The sequence below is a fragment of the Heptranchias perlo genome, chromosome 4 (assembly GCF_035084215.1).
Source record: "Heptranchias perlo isolate sHepPer1 chromosome 4, sHepPer1.hap1, whole genome shotgun sequence".
NCBI classification, from domain to species: Eukaryota; Metazoa; Chordata; class Chondrichthyes; order Hexanchiformes; family Hexanchidae; genus Heptranchias; species Heptranchias perlo.
Window position 1 is genome coordinate 14,854,349 of NC_090328.1, and position 14,898 is coordinate 14,869,246.

The window sequence follows — 14,898 nt, forward strand, 5'->3', positions numbered from 1 at the left end:
CTGTCTAAGGTTTTTAAAATGTATTAATTCTCAGGGTTTGTGCATCGCTGGCGAGGCCAGCATTTATTGGCAATCCCTAATTGCCCTGAGAAGGCAGGGGTGGTGGGCCTTCTTCTTCAACCACTAGCAGCTGGTTTTGATACAACTGAATGGCTTGTTAGGCCACTTCAGAGAGCAGTTAAGAGTTAGCCACCTTGGTGTGCTAATGGAGCCATATGTAGGTCAGAACAAGTAAGGATTGTAGGTTTTGACATTAGTGAACCAGTTGGGTTTGTACAACAATCTAACAGGTTCATGGTTACTTTTATTAATACCAGCTTTTTGTTTCCCAATTTATTAAACTGAATTCAGATTACCATGGTGGGATTTGAACTCATATTTCAAATCAGGATTAATCGTCACAGACCTCTAAATTACTAGTGCTAGGAGTAGAACCACTACACCCGAGTACTACACAGCACTGCTGATGATGTAGCATGAGTCAGTGTTACAGGGGGAGGGGCAGGAAAGAAAATTGGAGGGGTAGAAAGTGCATCCATCCAGTGTAGCAACTTTAATTATCTAAAGCAAGCCATAAAATTAGCACACACAGGCTGACTGAGAAATATATATCTCAGAATGAATGTGTCAGTGCTATAGATGGAGACAGTATATATTTTAATGAGCTGTTCAAACAATCCACAAAAGGTAGTGGGATACTACTGAGGTTTTCTATATTGGTGGTTAGAATGAGGTGTGAAACTCCAGATTTATTGGGCAAGAGCCTCATAAATTATTCAAAAAGTTCCAGTATGCAAGATTATTGCCAGCTGCACCACCTTTAATTTTGAAGTATTTGGAATTCTTGTGAGCAAATTTATGCTCACCAAGGGTTTTGTGTACTGCACATTTAATAATTTAAAACAGATATATCTAGGTTATAAACAAAACTTGAATTAACCACGTGTGGTTGCAGAAAAAGGCTCAAGGTTCTGTTTTAGCACACAGAACAAGTGTTCTTTTCTGTGAACACCAGCTTCCCCAATCATTGATATACACTTGTGAACAGAAACGGCCCCAGAGCTCAACCCTGTAGAACACCACTACCCATTTCCAATCACTGCACTTAACTCCTACTCTCTGTGTAGGAACATGAGTAGGATATTAAGCCCCTCGAGCCATTCAATTAGATCATGGTTAATATGTATCTTAACTCCATCTACCCATTCTGTAACCCTTAATACCCTTACCTAACAAAAATCTATCACTCTCAGTTTTGACATTTTCAATTGACCCCCAGCCTCAACAGCTTTTTAGGGGAGAGAGTTCCAGATTTCCACTACCCTTTGTGTGAAGAAGTACTTTCTGACATCACCCCTGAATGACCTAGCTCTAATTTTAAGGTTATGCCCCCTTGTTCTAGCCTCCCCCCACTGGAAGATATAGTTTCCCTCTATCTACCCTATCAACTCCTTTAATCATCTTAAGCACATTAATTAGATCACCTCTTAATCTTCTATACTCAAGGGAATACAAGCCTAGTCAATGCAACCTGGCCTCATAATTTAACCCTTTTAACTCCTACTCTGTTTCCTACCTTGTAACTAGTTTTTAAACCAATTTACTACCCTGTCTCTAATTCCACATGCCTTAATGTTTTCCAATAGTCTCTTATGCGGCGATTAATGACCAGTTGGGGGAGGAATGTTGACCAAGAGATGAGGCGAACTTCCCGCTGTTTTTCAATAGTGCCGGGGATATTTAACGTCCATTTGAACAGGCAGGCAGGACCACGGTTTAAGTGTCAACATCGATTATTTGCTCAAGTCCGGGAATAGGCCAAGAGCTCACTACCTTGTGGCTTGGAGGCAAGACTAGTATCAATTGAGCCAAGCTGCCACTTTAGTCCCAATTAGCGCTGAATTAGGAGCAGGTTTTTTTTTCTTGCTAATACCCATCGCAACTAGGCTCTGGATTGAAAAGACCCAAGGTCATTTCCCATGGAATGAATTTTAAAGCTTTGTACATTTTTAATGCAAGTTGTTAATTTACAGTGCACATTTTATTTCCACTCTGCAAACTTGCATTTCTTTTGCTTGATGAGGATAAGGCCATACCTGTACTGTAAAGTTTTGTACAGTATCGTAAATCTTTCTCTTCTTTAAGAAGAAACTGTGGTAAGGTTAGCCCTTCTGCAATTTGCACTGGTCCATTTTCTTGCCATTCAAAGATAAGATCATTCATTGTGTATCCAACTGAAAAAAGAAAAAGGAAAGTAAGACTGAAATTCCAGTGATTACAACCCCAATTCCCAGTTGTTTAGTTTACTTCAATTTTGGGTGTATATTAAACACAGATGGACATTAAGTTGGCCCTTATCCAGTGTGTATATAGAGATCTACGATCTCTTAAAAATAACACAATTACAAACTGCAATCATATGTTACCTGCCCGATCTGGTCTCACTGGTAAATGGAAGTTAGATGCTGGAGGCTGATATTGAGAGAGGGCAACTGAACTGGAAATTGGAAAGAGCAGGACACAGGTAGGAAGTGAAAAAAAAATGTCTGAGAAAACTGAAAGATATGGGAATCTTTGTGGAAAACAAGCAAAAAGAGTGAAGGAAAACTTGAAGAAACTAAAACTTTTTACGCCAATGGAAGAGATGGAAGGTGGTGGAACTAAGGGTTTGTGCAGCCAATGATGGGACAACCACAATCTTTTTCAATATTGTCCCTTTTCTAACTGAAGAGGAATGTGATTGGAATAAATATCTCCAGTTGAAGACTGAGTACTGGCACAGGCATGATGGGCCCTGAGTTCCATGCCCCTGCCCTTTCCTCATTCCCTTTTAAATATTTTCATAGAATCATAGAAAGGTTACAGCATGGAAGGAGGCCATTTGGCCCATCGAGTCCACGCTGGCTCTATGCAAGAGCAATTCAGCTAGTCCCACTCCGCCGGCCTATCCCGTAGCCCTGCAAATTTTTTTTTTCAAGTACTTATCCTGTCCACTTTTGAAGGCCATGATTGAATCTGCCTCCACCACCCCCTCGGGCAGTCCATTCCAGATCATAACCACTCGCTGTGTAAAAAAGTTTTTCCTCATGTCACCTTTGGTTCTTTTGCCAATCACCTTAAATCTATGTCCTCTGGTTCTTGACCCTCCGTCAATGGGAACAGTTTCTTTCAATCTACTCTGTCTAGACCCTTCATAATTTTGAATACCTCTATCAAATCTCCTCGCAACCGTCTCTGTTCTAAGGAGAACAACCCCAGCTTCTCCAGTCTATCCACGTAACTAAAGTCCCTCATCCCTGGAATCATTCTAGTAAATCTCTTCTGCACCCTTTCTAAGACCTTCACATCTTTCCTAAAGTGCGGTGCCCAGAACTGGACACAATAATCCAGTTGTGGTCGAACCAGTGTTTTATAAAGGTTCATCATGACTTCCATACTTTTGTACTCTATGCCTCTATTTATAAATTGTAAACAATTTTACAACACCAAGTTATAGTCCAACAATTTTATTTTTAATTCCACAAGCTTTCGGAGGCTTCCTCCTTCGTCAGGTGGTGTGGAAATGACCACCTGAAATTCCAGTGATTACAACCCCAATTCCCAGTTGTTTAGTTTACTTCAATTTTGGGTGTATATTAAACACAGAGGTCATTTCCACACCACCTGAGGAAGGAGGAAGCCTCCGAAAGCTTGTGGAATTAAAAATAAAATTGTTGGACTATAACTTGGTGTTGTAAAATTGTTTACAATTGTCAACCCCAGTCCATCACCGGCATCTCCACATCTATTTATAAAGCCCAGGTTTTGTAACCGCTTTCTCAATCTGCCCTGCCACCTTCAACGATTTGTGCACATATACCCCTAGATTTCTCTGTTCCTGTAGTCCTCTTAGAGATGTGCCCTCTAGTTTATATTGCCACTCCTCGTTCTTCCTACAGAAATGTATCACTTCGCATTTTTCTGCGTTAAATTTTATCTGCCACCTGTCCGCCCATGCCATCGGCCTGTCTATATCCTCTTGAAGTCTAACACTATCCTTCTCACTGTTCACTACACTTCCAAGTTTTGTGCCATCTGCAAATTTTGAAATTGTGCCCGAGACACCCAAGTCCAAGTCATTAATATATATCAAGAAAAGCAGTGGTCCCAGCACCGACCCCTGGGGAACGCCATTGTACACCTCCCTCCAGTCCGAAAAACAACCATTCACCACTAATCTCTGACTCCTGTCACTTAGCCAATCCTGTATCCATGTTGCTACTGCCCCCTTTATTCCATGGGCCGCAATCTTGATGATAAGCCTACCATGCAGAACTTTAACAAACGCCTTTTGAAAGTCCACATCAACTGCATTACCCTCATCTACCCTCTCTGTTACCTCATCGAGAAACTCTATCAGGTTAGTTAAACACGATTTGCCTTTTACAAATCCATGCTGGCTTTCCCTAATCAATCCACACTTTTCCAAGTGACTGTTAATTCTGTTCCGGATTATCGTTTCTAAAAGTTTGCCCACCACTGAGGTTAAACTGACTGGCCTATAGTTGTTGGGTTTATCCTTACGCCCTTTTTGAACAAGGCTGTAACATTTGCAATTCTCCAGTCCTTTGGCACCATCCCTGTATCTAAGGATGTTTTGAAGATTACGGCCAGTACCTCCGCAATTTCCACCCTTACTTCCCTCAGCAACCTAGGATGCATCCCATCCAGACTGGGTGACTTAACTACTTTATTTGATTTTTCAAATATTTATACACTTCCCTTTTAAAAGCTATTAGGGATTCTGCTTCCACCACTGTTTCTGGTTGGGTGTTCCATGTTCTAACACCACCCCGCATACGAAAATATCTCCTAGTTCTCTCTTCATGCTTTTGGTGTTGATCTTAAATTAATGCCCTCTACTTACCAATGGACATAGTTTTTCCCTATTTACCTTATAGGAACATAGGAACAGGAGTAGGCCATTCAGCCCCTTGGGCCTATTCTGCCATTCAATTAGATCATGGCTGATCTGTACCTTAACTCTTAATACCCTTACTTAAAAAAATCTATCAATCACCGTTTTGAAATTTTCAATTGACCTTGCCTCAAAACTCTTCATAACCCCACCAGAACGCTTCATAATTTTGCACATTGGTCAGATCTCTTGTTAATGCTCTAATGAAAAGAAGCTCAGTTTCTCTCATCTCTCCTCATAAATAAAGCCTATTTTCTTAGTGAATCTTTTCTGCTGCACCCTCTCCTTGATCTTGACATCCTTCCTAATGTGGTGCACCCAAAACTGGGCACAAGATTCTAACTGTTGCCTAACCAATGATTTATATAGATTTGGGACTACCTCTTTGCTTTTGTATTCGCTTTTTTTAGTACAGCTTTATCAACGTTTCCTCTCATATTAAATAATTGTGTAAATGAACCCCTAGGTTTCACTGTACTTGTACTCCTTTTAAAGTTTCACCAATTAATATGTATTTCCTCTGCTTTTTCTTGCTCCTAAATGTATCATGGCATATTTCTCTTCATTAAATTTCATCTGCCTTCTATCTGCCCAATCTATTAACCTATCTACATCCTATTAAAGTCAGTTACAGTCTTTTTCACACCTAACACAGACATTTGCTTGTACGACAAAGCGTGACACCTGAAATGTGTCGGACATATCTCCAAACTTTTTATGTTTAAATGGACTTGAAACAAAACTTTAGAAGAGCAGATATGTATTTTATCAGAGAGGAACTTTGGACACATTCACTTAAAAAAAAACTTTTTTAATTAAAAAAAACAACTAATGAGAAATAGATTTCATTTTTAAAATGAAAATCGAAAATGGTTGACTGGTGAAGTCAATAGAAGCGTTCGGGTTAAAAAAAAAGCTTTGAATAATATCAGGAATCAATAAGGAACAAAGTCAATAAAGAAAAGGCAGTGGAGGATCATGGAAATTAATTCTAGGGAAACAGAATGATAGAAACGTAAAGAAAGCGAGAATGAAATTTTAGCTTTTTTCATAAACAGAAGAAAAATAAAGAGCAAGCTGATTCTTTGAAGGCAAACTAATCATTCTGTACTAAAAGGTAGCTGGGCCGGCACATCAACTCTTTACAACAGTTTTAATGAGGGGAGCGTGGGAGGTTTTTTTCATTGTGAACAAAGTGTCTGAGCCATAAAATGAGCTTTAATAACTATAGATGTCAGTGAAAGAAGTCACAGAGGAAGAAGTGAGATTTGAAGGTCAGTTATAGCAGAGGCCTGGGCCTCTATGGGATGAATCCGACAATTTTCTAGAATGTAAATGAAGAAAATTGCACCAGCGTGAGAGAAGAACATACATAAGGAATAGGAGCAGGAGTAGGCCATACGGGCCCTCGAGCCTGCTCCGCCATTCAATAAGATCATGGCTGCTCTTTGACCTCAACTCCACGATCTCCATATCCCTTGATTCCCCTAGAGTCCAAAAATCTATCAGCCTTGAACATACTCAACGACTCAGCATCCACAGTCCTCTGGGGTAGAGAATTCTCAAGATTCACAACCCTCTGGGTGAAGAAATTCCTCCTCATCTCAGTCTTAAATGGCCGACCCCTTATCCTGAGACTGTGCCCCCTAGTTCTAGACTCTCCAGCCAGGGGAAATAACCTCTCAGCATCTACCCTGTTAAGCCCTGTCAGAATCTTGTATGTTTCAATGAGATCACCACTTATTCTTCTAAACTCCAGAGAGTATAGGCCCATTCTACTCAATCTTTCCTCATAAGACAACCCTCCCATCCCAGGAATTAATCTAGTGAACCTTTGTTGCCCCGCCTCTAAGGCAAGTATATCCTTCCTTAGATAAGGAGACCAAAACTGTACATAGTACTCCAGGTGAAGTTTCACCAAAGCCCTGTACCATTGCAGCAAAGACCCCCTTCCTCTTGTACTCCAACCCTCTTGCAATAAAAGCCAACATGCCATTTGCCTTCTTAATTGCTTGCAATACCTCCATGCTATCTTCTTGTGATTCTTGTACGAGGACACCCAAATCTCTCTGAACACCAACATTTAATAGTTTCTCACCATTTAAAAAATATTCCGTTTTTCTATTCTTCCTACCAAAGTGAATAACCTACATTTCCCCGCATTATCCTCCATCTGCCACCTTATTGCCTGCTCACTTAACCTTTCTATATCCCTTTGCAGCCTCTTTGTGTCCTCCTCACAGCTTACTTTCCCACCTAGCTTTGTATCATCAGCAAACCTGGATACATTACGTTTGGTCTCTTCATCTAAGTCATTAATATAGATTATAAATAGCTGAGGTCCAAGCACTGATCTTTGCGACACTCCACTAGTTACAGCCTACCAACCTAAAAATGACTCATTTATCCATACTCTCTGTTTTCTGTCCGTTAACCAATCCTCTATCCATGCTAATATATTACCCACAACCCCATGAGTCCTTATCTTGTGTAACAACCTTTTATCGAATGCCTTTTGAAAATCCAATATACTACATCCACTGATTTCTCCTTATCTACCCTACTACTTACATCCTCAAAAAACTCTAATAAATTTGTCAAACACGATTTCCCTTTCATAAAACCATGTTGACTCCGCCTAATCATATTATGATTTTCTAAGTGCCCTGTTACCACGTCCTTAATGTTGGATTCCAGCATTCTCCCGACAACTGATGTCAGGCTAACTGGCCTGTAGTTCCCTGTTTTCTCTCTCCCTCCTTTCTTGAATAGTGGTGTTACATTTGCTACCATCTGATCTATTGGGACCGTTCTAGAATCTAGGGAATTTTGGAAGATCATAACCAATGCGTCCACTATCTCTGTAGCCAGAGGCTGAGTCAGGAGAAATTATAATGGGGAATATGGAAATGGCAGAGATGTTAAACAAATATTTTGTATCTGTCTTCACAGTAGAAGACACAAAAAGAAATAATGGGGAACCAAAGAGCTATTGAGAGTGAGGAACTTAAAGTAATTAATATCAGTAGAGAAAAAGTATTGGAGAAACTAATGGGATCCTTTTAGAACCTTAGGATGTAGGCCATCAGGTCCGGGGATTTATCGACTTTTAGTCCCATTAGTCTCTCCAATACTTTTTCTCTACTGATATTAATTACTTTAAGTTTCTCACTCTTAATACCCTTTGGTTCCCCACTATTTCTTGCTTTTTGTATCTTCTACGGTGAACACAGATGAAAAAATATTTGTTTAACGTCTCTGCCATTTCCTAATTCCCCATTATAATTTCTCCTGTCTCAGCCTTTAAGGGACCAACATTTACTGTTGCTCCTCTCTTCCTCTTTACATACTTATAGAAGCTCTTACAATCTGTTTTTATATTTCTTGCCAGGTTACTTTTATATTCTATTTTCTCCCTTTTTATCAATTTTTTGGTCATCCTTTGCTGGTTTCTAAAACTCTTCCAATCCTCAGGCTTACTACTCTTCTTGGCAACATTATAAGCCTCTTCTTTTAATCTAATACTATCCTTAACTTCTTTAGTTAGCCACGGATGGATCACTTTTCCCGTGGAGTTTTTATTTCTCAATGGAATGTATATTCGTTGAGAATATTGAAATATTTCTTTAAATGTTCACCATTGCTGTCATATCTTTTTATCTAATTTCCCAATCTACCTTAGCCAACTCGCCCCTCATACCTATGTAATTGGCTTTATTTAAGTTTAAGACTTTAGTTTCGGATTTAAGTACATCACTCTCAAACTCAATTTGATATTCTATCATATTATGATCACTCTTCCCCAGAGGATCCTTTACTGTGAGATTACCAATTAACCCTGTATCATTACACAATACAAGATCTAAAATAGCCTAATCAGTTCAGAAGATACTGTTAACATCTTTACAGAAGTTAAATTCTTGAGCAACGGAAGGTAATTAATGTCATCTCAACCTGGTTTTGAGAAGCCAAAGTGAAAAAGCCAAGGCTCATAGCACAGGACATCACCAAACTTAAAAAGAATAAAGGAGGTGAAGTAAATCAGGGATTAGCAATGAGAAAAGGCAAAGTTCTTTTTGTGACCAGACGATGGATAGAGGGAGAGATAATTAAAAAGAAAGCATCTGGTAACTACTACAGGACACTGACTGAAATGACCTTGTGGGACTACTACCTACTAATTACCACGTGCAGTATTAGCGCACGAGAGGTTAACATGCTTGAATGATATTAGTGTGTCCCCTTTCAACCCATTTAAAATAAAACAGGTTTATACCTCCATTAAAAAACCAAAGTAGCATTAAGCATTCACCGTAACTACTGACAGACCGAGGATGTGGTTCAGTTACTGACGGCCCTGATGGACATCAGGGGCTCGATATTAGGAGGGAGGCGGGTTGGCAGCGGGGGGTCGACTGTGCGTGTGGGTAACGCGGCCAGTGAATTCGGGGTGCTCCGCACACGATCGCAGCCTAATTGAAGCCACTTACCTTGGCTTCCGGGTTTCGCGCTGGAAAGCGGCGCAGCGGGCGGACTGCGCACCCGCATCATAGGCTGTCAGCTGGAGGAGCCCTATTTAAAGGGGCAGTCCTCCACTGACTGATGCTGCAGAACATAGGCAAAATTATAGCATGGAGCAGCCCAGGGGGAAGGCTGCTCCCAGGTTTGACGATGCCTCACTCCAGGTCTTACTGGATGGGGTGAGGGGGAGGAGGAGGGGGAGGACAGAGATCTTCTCCCCGGCGGACGGGAGGAAGTGGTCTGCCTCCGCCATCACAAAGGCCTGGCGCGAGGTGGCAAAGGAGATCACCAGCCCCACCAACATATCGCGCACCTGCGTACAGTGCAGGAGGCGCTTCAATGACCTAAGTAGGTCAGCCAAAGTGAGTCCACTTACTCATTCCCCTACACTCCGTCTGCCACATCACCGCCCCCACCCCACATCTCCTTCTGCACTGCCAACACTACTCTATCACATCACTCCTCACACCCACTCATAGCTCATCCTCATCTTACCTGCACTTACTCACCTCACCAGTACTCATCCCACCACTACCACTCAACCCAATCCTCATACAATCTCATGGCTCCATCTCATACTCACCCTCTCATGCATCTCTTTCACGGTCAGCCTCACCCAACCTGCCACTACCTGGGCTGCAGCCACAGGGCATGCATCACATATGTGCAGTAGGAAGCGTAAGGCAAATGTGTCGTGAGCATGAAGGGGATGCACAAGGGTGTTTGAGGGTTTGTCATGGTTTTTACTTCTATTTGATTTCTGATCAACTCACATTACATATTATATTGTCACCATTACTGCCACGTCTTTGCGAATTTTGTCTGGTTTGTGCAATAATGCCCTTTCCTGAGGATCACCATGAAGACCCACACCTGATGCCACCCATTGTGTCACTGCAGAGTGGGTGTAGGTTTATTTGCAGGGCTCTTTTTTGCAGACGACTGAGAGATGCCAGCGATGTCCCCGGTGGCACACTGAAAGAATGCGGAGGAGAAGTTGTTGAGGGTAGTGGTGACTTTGACAGCGAAAGGTAAGAAGATGGTGCTCGGGCCAGCCGGGAGCAGCTCGGCATGAAGAGGCTGCAGATGTCCACGACTACATGTCGAGTGACTCTGAGCCTCCGTGTGCACTGCTGCTCAGAGAGGTCCAGGAAGCTGAGCCTCAGTCTGTGGACCCTGCGGCGAGGGTAGTGCCTTCTGCGACACATATCTCTCTGCGGTTGCCCTCCCTCCTGCTGTGCAGATGGCTGTGGCACAGCACTGTTTTGTGGAGCTCCACGTGTCAGAGGAGGACGGCGTGGCTGGCGAGGCTGGTGATGCTGTTCGTCCTCTGAGGAGGTCATGACTGCAGCTACGGCGGCCCCCATCCGGAAGATGTACGTTTGAGGGGGTCCACAAGGTAGGTAAATGTGTCTGGACACCGGGGTTGAGGTTGCAAGTTTGTGAATTTTATTGTTAGGAGGAGGGTGGTGGAGGCCAAACTTTGTCCAAAGTGACAGAGTGGCCTCCTGCAATGAGTGAGGGTCTCCCCCCCGACCTGTCAAATGGACCTTTGCAGCTGCCACAGGCTGATGGCTGCAACACGTCCATTTCAACTGGGAGTGTTTCCCCAAGTAGGGGAAACACTCTCAGTTTAGATGAAAATCCCAGCTCTCCTAAAATATCCTACAAATCAGGTCTGCTAACGACCTGAAGTATCAAATTAATTGGTTTAAGTGGGATCCCGTCGGCTTTAATGTGCACGCATCTAAGCGCGTCACGGGGAAACCCGGAAGTGGGCCGGTTGGAGCCGGGCTCCAGACCCGTCCCGGGAATCCCCGATTTTTGGAGCCCCCCCCCCCGCCACGAACCCACCCGCTCAGACGTGCAAAAATCGAGCCCCAGATGAGAACAGTTCGGGCTTGGGTATGATTCCCTCCACCGTCAAATAACCTGCCAATACTCACTGTCCAGGCTCACACCTCAATAGTGGCCACGTGAGCAACATACCTGTGGAAATGAACCCAGCATGGAAGTCACTGGGAGTAATTTTGGCGTCGGACGATAGTGTAAAACGAGCGATATCAGATCAGGCATCACCTCTAGATGTATAACGGATGGCTGATCCAATATCACCCATTTTGCACTATCGCCCAAAGCCAAAATTATACCCACTATGTTTAGAAGAGGAGGGAAGTAGAAAATTTGGAGGAAATTGGAAAGAGAAAAGTTTATAATAGTAGAAATTATACAGTAGCAACAAAAGAGTTATGAGGAATCAAAAGCAAATCTTGAGATTAAATGCCTTCGCCTAGGCATCTCATTTTTCTATTGAACAGAATACATGTAGTTGAATGTATTGTACACCCCCTATATCCACTATTGGGGAACCATTCAAGCTGTCATACAATTCAAATAAATGAACAGGATTTAAGCCTTGGCAGACTGGCTTTTATGTGAGCTGAGCACTCCCTTTCATACAACCCACTGCAAAAGTGGCTAACGCCAAAAATCCTTTATAAATAGTTAAGTACATATAATCGCCTGTACATTTTACATTGAGCAAACCGCAGATAATCGTACTGTGTACTTAATAGCAACTCTCACACTGAAATACGCATGTAGAAAGTACCATGTCAAGCATATTATGTAAACGATCAAATGGTGATTTCATGGCCTGTCTGTTGATGCCAGTTGACATAGTTAGGTTTGATATTTATTTGTTGAATGGATTTTTGTCTACTTCACTTACAAACACTTCATATAAGCTGCCTGCTCTGCAATGTAATGTAAAACCACTGATAAACATAGGCCCAGAAATTGCTTTTAAAATAATGGTGAGCCTAACAGCACTCACAACACTCAGGGCGAAATTGAAGAGCAAATTCCGGCGACCGCACATGCGCAGTCAAACATAGAAATCCAGAACTTGCTCTTTCCCTGGTTCGCTGGCAATGTGATAACTTCCTCTTAAAGGGACCTCGCCGGCTGCTAACAATGGAATCAACGGACCAGTGCCAACTTGCTCTCCTGCCCAGTTGAAAACAAACTAATCTCACCATAAAACAGGTATGCTCAGTTTTTAAAGTCTAAACTAAGTTTTAATAGTGTGGTAAGTCTTAATGGCAGCCAAACAATCTCTCTGGCACTAAAAATTAACTTTTGAAAATTTGGAGCATCATTACTCCTGATTTTAATAGTTTTTGAACATTTAAAAAAAATTCAATTAAAAAATTAAACATTTTTGTTTTTTTACTTTTCTTTATTGTCTCCTTTATCTCAGTCTTTTAATCTTATCCTCTTTTTATTTCGCTTTCTCAATGTCATTTTATAATACCTGTCACATCTGGGTTTTTAGTTTGCGTGGTTTGCGAATGAACTCCACTTCCTGGTTCTGACAGTGTGGTTTGTTTCAAGCTGATTGGTTGATGGGCCTTAGCGATCTTTTTTACCACTCACGCAGCCCGGGAAAGAACGCTGATGTTTTTTGAACTCGCAGTTCAAGGAAGTTGCCACCAAAAAGAAAGCGGTAACTTAGTGGGTGAATTTAAATCTGCTGGTTCGCCACTAGAAGCCATATACGGCCCATTACAGTGGAGCTGCTGGTTAAATGCAGGTGCATATGCGATCATCAGTGCCTTGTTTTCACAAAGCTTCACTGAATCTATAAACATGCGATTTTTTTTTTACAAACTACTATTTGAAGAGGAAAACAGCACTCTTACTGGCCCGTTAAAGAACTGTAATTGCAACATGTATTTTAAATATCGCAGCACTCACAATACAGAGAGAGAGACATTACTCATGGAGGCTTCTTTCCATTAGGCATGAGATGTCTGTTGGGGGCAGTGCTGATCCTTGCTTTCAATCCCAATCAGCCAAAAGATACTGCACAAGGTGTCAAGCAATGCTCAGTTCCTGCAGTCTCCCCACCATCTAAGGCCAGTTATCTGTCTTAGGGTGATTAAAGGCTGAGGACCCTGTCGAAATTCTACATCAAGACCTACTGGCCCCAAATCTGGTGCTCAATTGACTGAACCACCCTCTTCACTATCTACAAGGCCCAAGTCAGGAGTGCGATGGAATACTCATTATTTATCTGGCAGGGTGCAGTTGCAACAACACACAAGAAGCTTGGCACCATCCAGGACAGAGCAATCTGCTTGACCACGCCCCCTGCTACTGGACTCAGTATCCACCCCCTCCATCACTGGTGCACTCTGGCTGCAACTTGTACTATCTACCGGATACCCTGCAGCAACTAACTCAGCTGACTTCTACAGCACCTCCCAGCAGCAATATTCTGGAAACACCCCCCAAAGGTAGGACCTCAAAGGTAGTAATCTCAGGATTGCTACCAGTGCCACGGGTTAGTCAGAGTAGGAATGACAGGATAGCTAAGATGAATACGTGGCTTGAGAGATGGTGCAAGAGGGAGGGATTCAAATTCCTGGGCCATTGGAACCGGTTCTGGGGGAGGTGGGACCAGTACAAATTGGACGGTCTGCATCTGGGCAGGACTGGAACCAATGTCCTAGGGGGAGTGTTTGCCAGTGCTGTTGGGGAGGGTTTAAACTAATGTGGCAGGGGGATGGGAACCGATGCAGGAAGTCAGTGGGAAATAAAGTGGTGACAGAAACAAAAGGCAGTAAGGGAGAGTGCACAGAACATGACCGGACAGATGGTCTGAGAAAGCAGGGCAAAGACCAAGGGAAGTCTAGATTAAACTGCATTTATTTCAATGCAAGAAGTCTGATGGGCAAGGCAGGTGAACTCAGGGCATGGATGGGTACATGGGACTGGGATGTTATAGCTATTACTGAAACATGGATAAGGGAGGGGCAGGACTGGCAGCTCAATGTTCCAGGGTACAGATGCTATAGGAAAGATAGAGCAGGAGGTAAGAGAGGAGGGGGAGTTGCGTTCTTGATTAGGGAGAACATCACGGCAGTAGTGAGAGGGGATATATCCGAGGGTTCGCCCACTGAGTCCATATGGGTAGAACTGAAAAATAAGAAGGGAGAGATCACTTTGATCGGATTGTACTACAGACCCCCAAATAGTCAACGGGAAATTGAGGAGCAAATATGTAAGGAGATTACAGACAGCTGCAAGAAAAATAGGGTGGTAATAGTAGGGGACTTTAACTTTCCCAACATTGACTGGGACAGCCATAGCATTAGGGGCTTGATTGGAGAGAAATTTGTTGAGTGTATTCAGGAGGAATTTCTCATTCAGTATGTGGATGGCCCGACTAGAGAGGGGGCAAAACTTGACCTCCTCTTGGGAAATAAGGAAGGGCAGGTGACAGAAGTGTTAGTGAGGGATCACTTTGGGACCAGTGATCATAATTCCATTAGTTTCAAGATAGCTATGGAGAAGGATAGGTCTGGCCCAAAAGTTAAAATTCTAAATTGGGGAAAGGCCAATTTTGATGGTAT

The 14,898-nt window shown here is 42.6% G+C and overlaps 1 protein-coding gene across 5 annotated transcripts in view; it reads right to left on the bottom strand.

Moving 5' to 3' along the window:
* The window catches only part of glra3 (glycine receptor, alpha 3), a 161,522-nt gene that overhangs the window by 25,514 nt on the left and 121,110 nt on the right, over positions 1-14,898 (bottom strand). For all 5 annotated transcript variants that reach the window (XM_067982510.1, XM_067982511.1, XM_067982512.1 and 2 more), the window contains one exon: positions 2,097-2,234. In XM_067982510.1, coding sequence (XP_067838611.1) covers positions 2,097-2,234 — 138 coding nt within the window. The remainder of the gene's footprint in view (positions 1-2,096; positions 2,235-14,898) is intronic.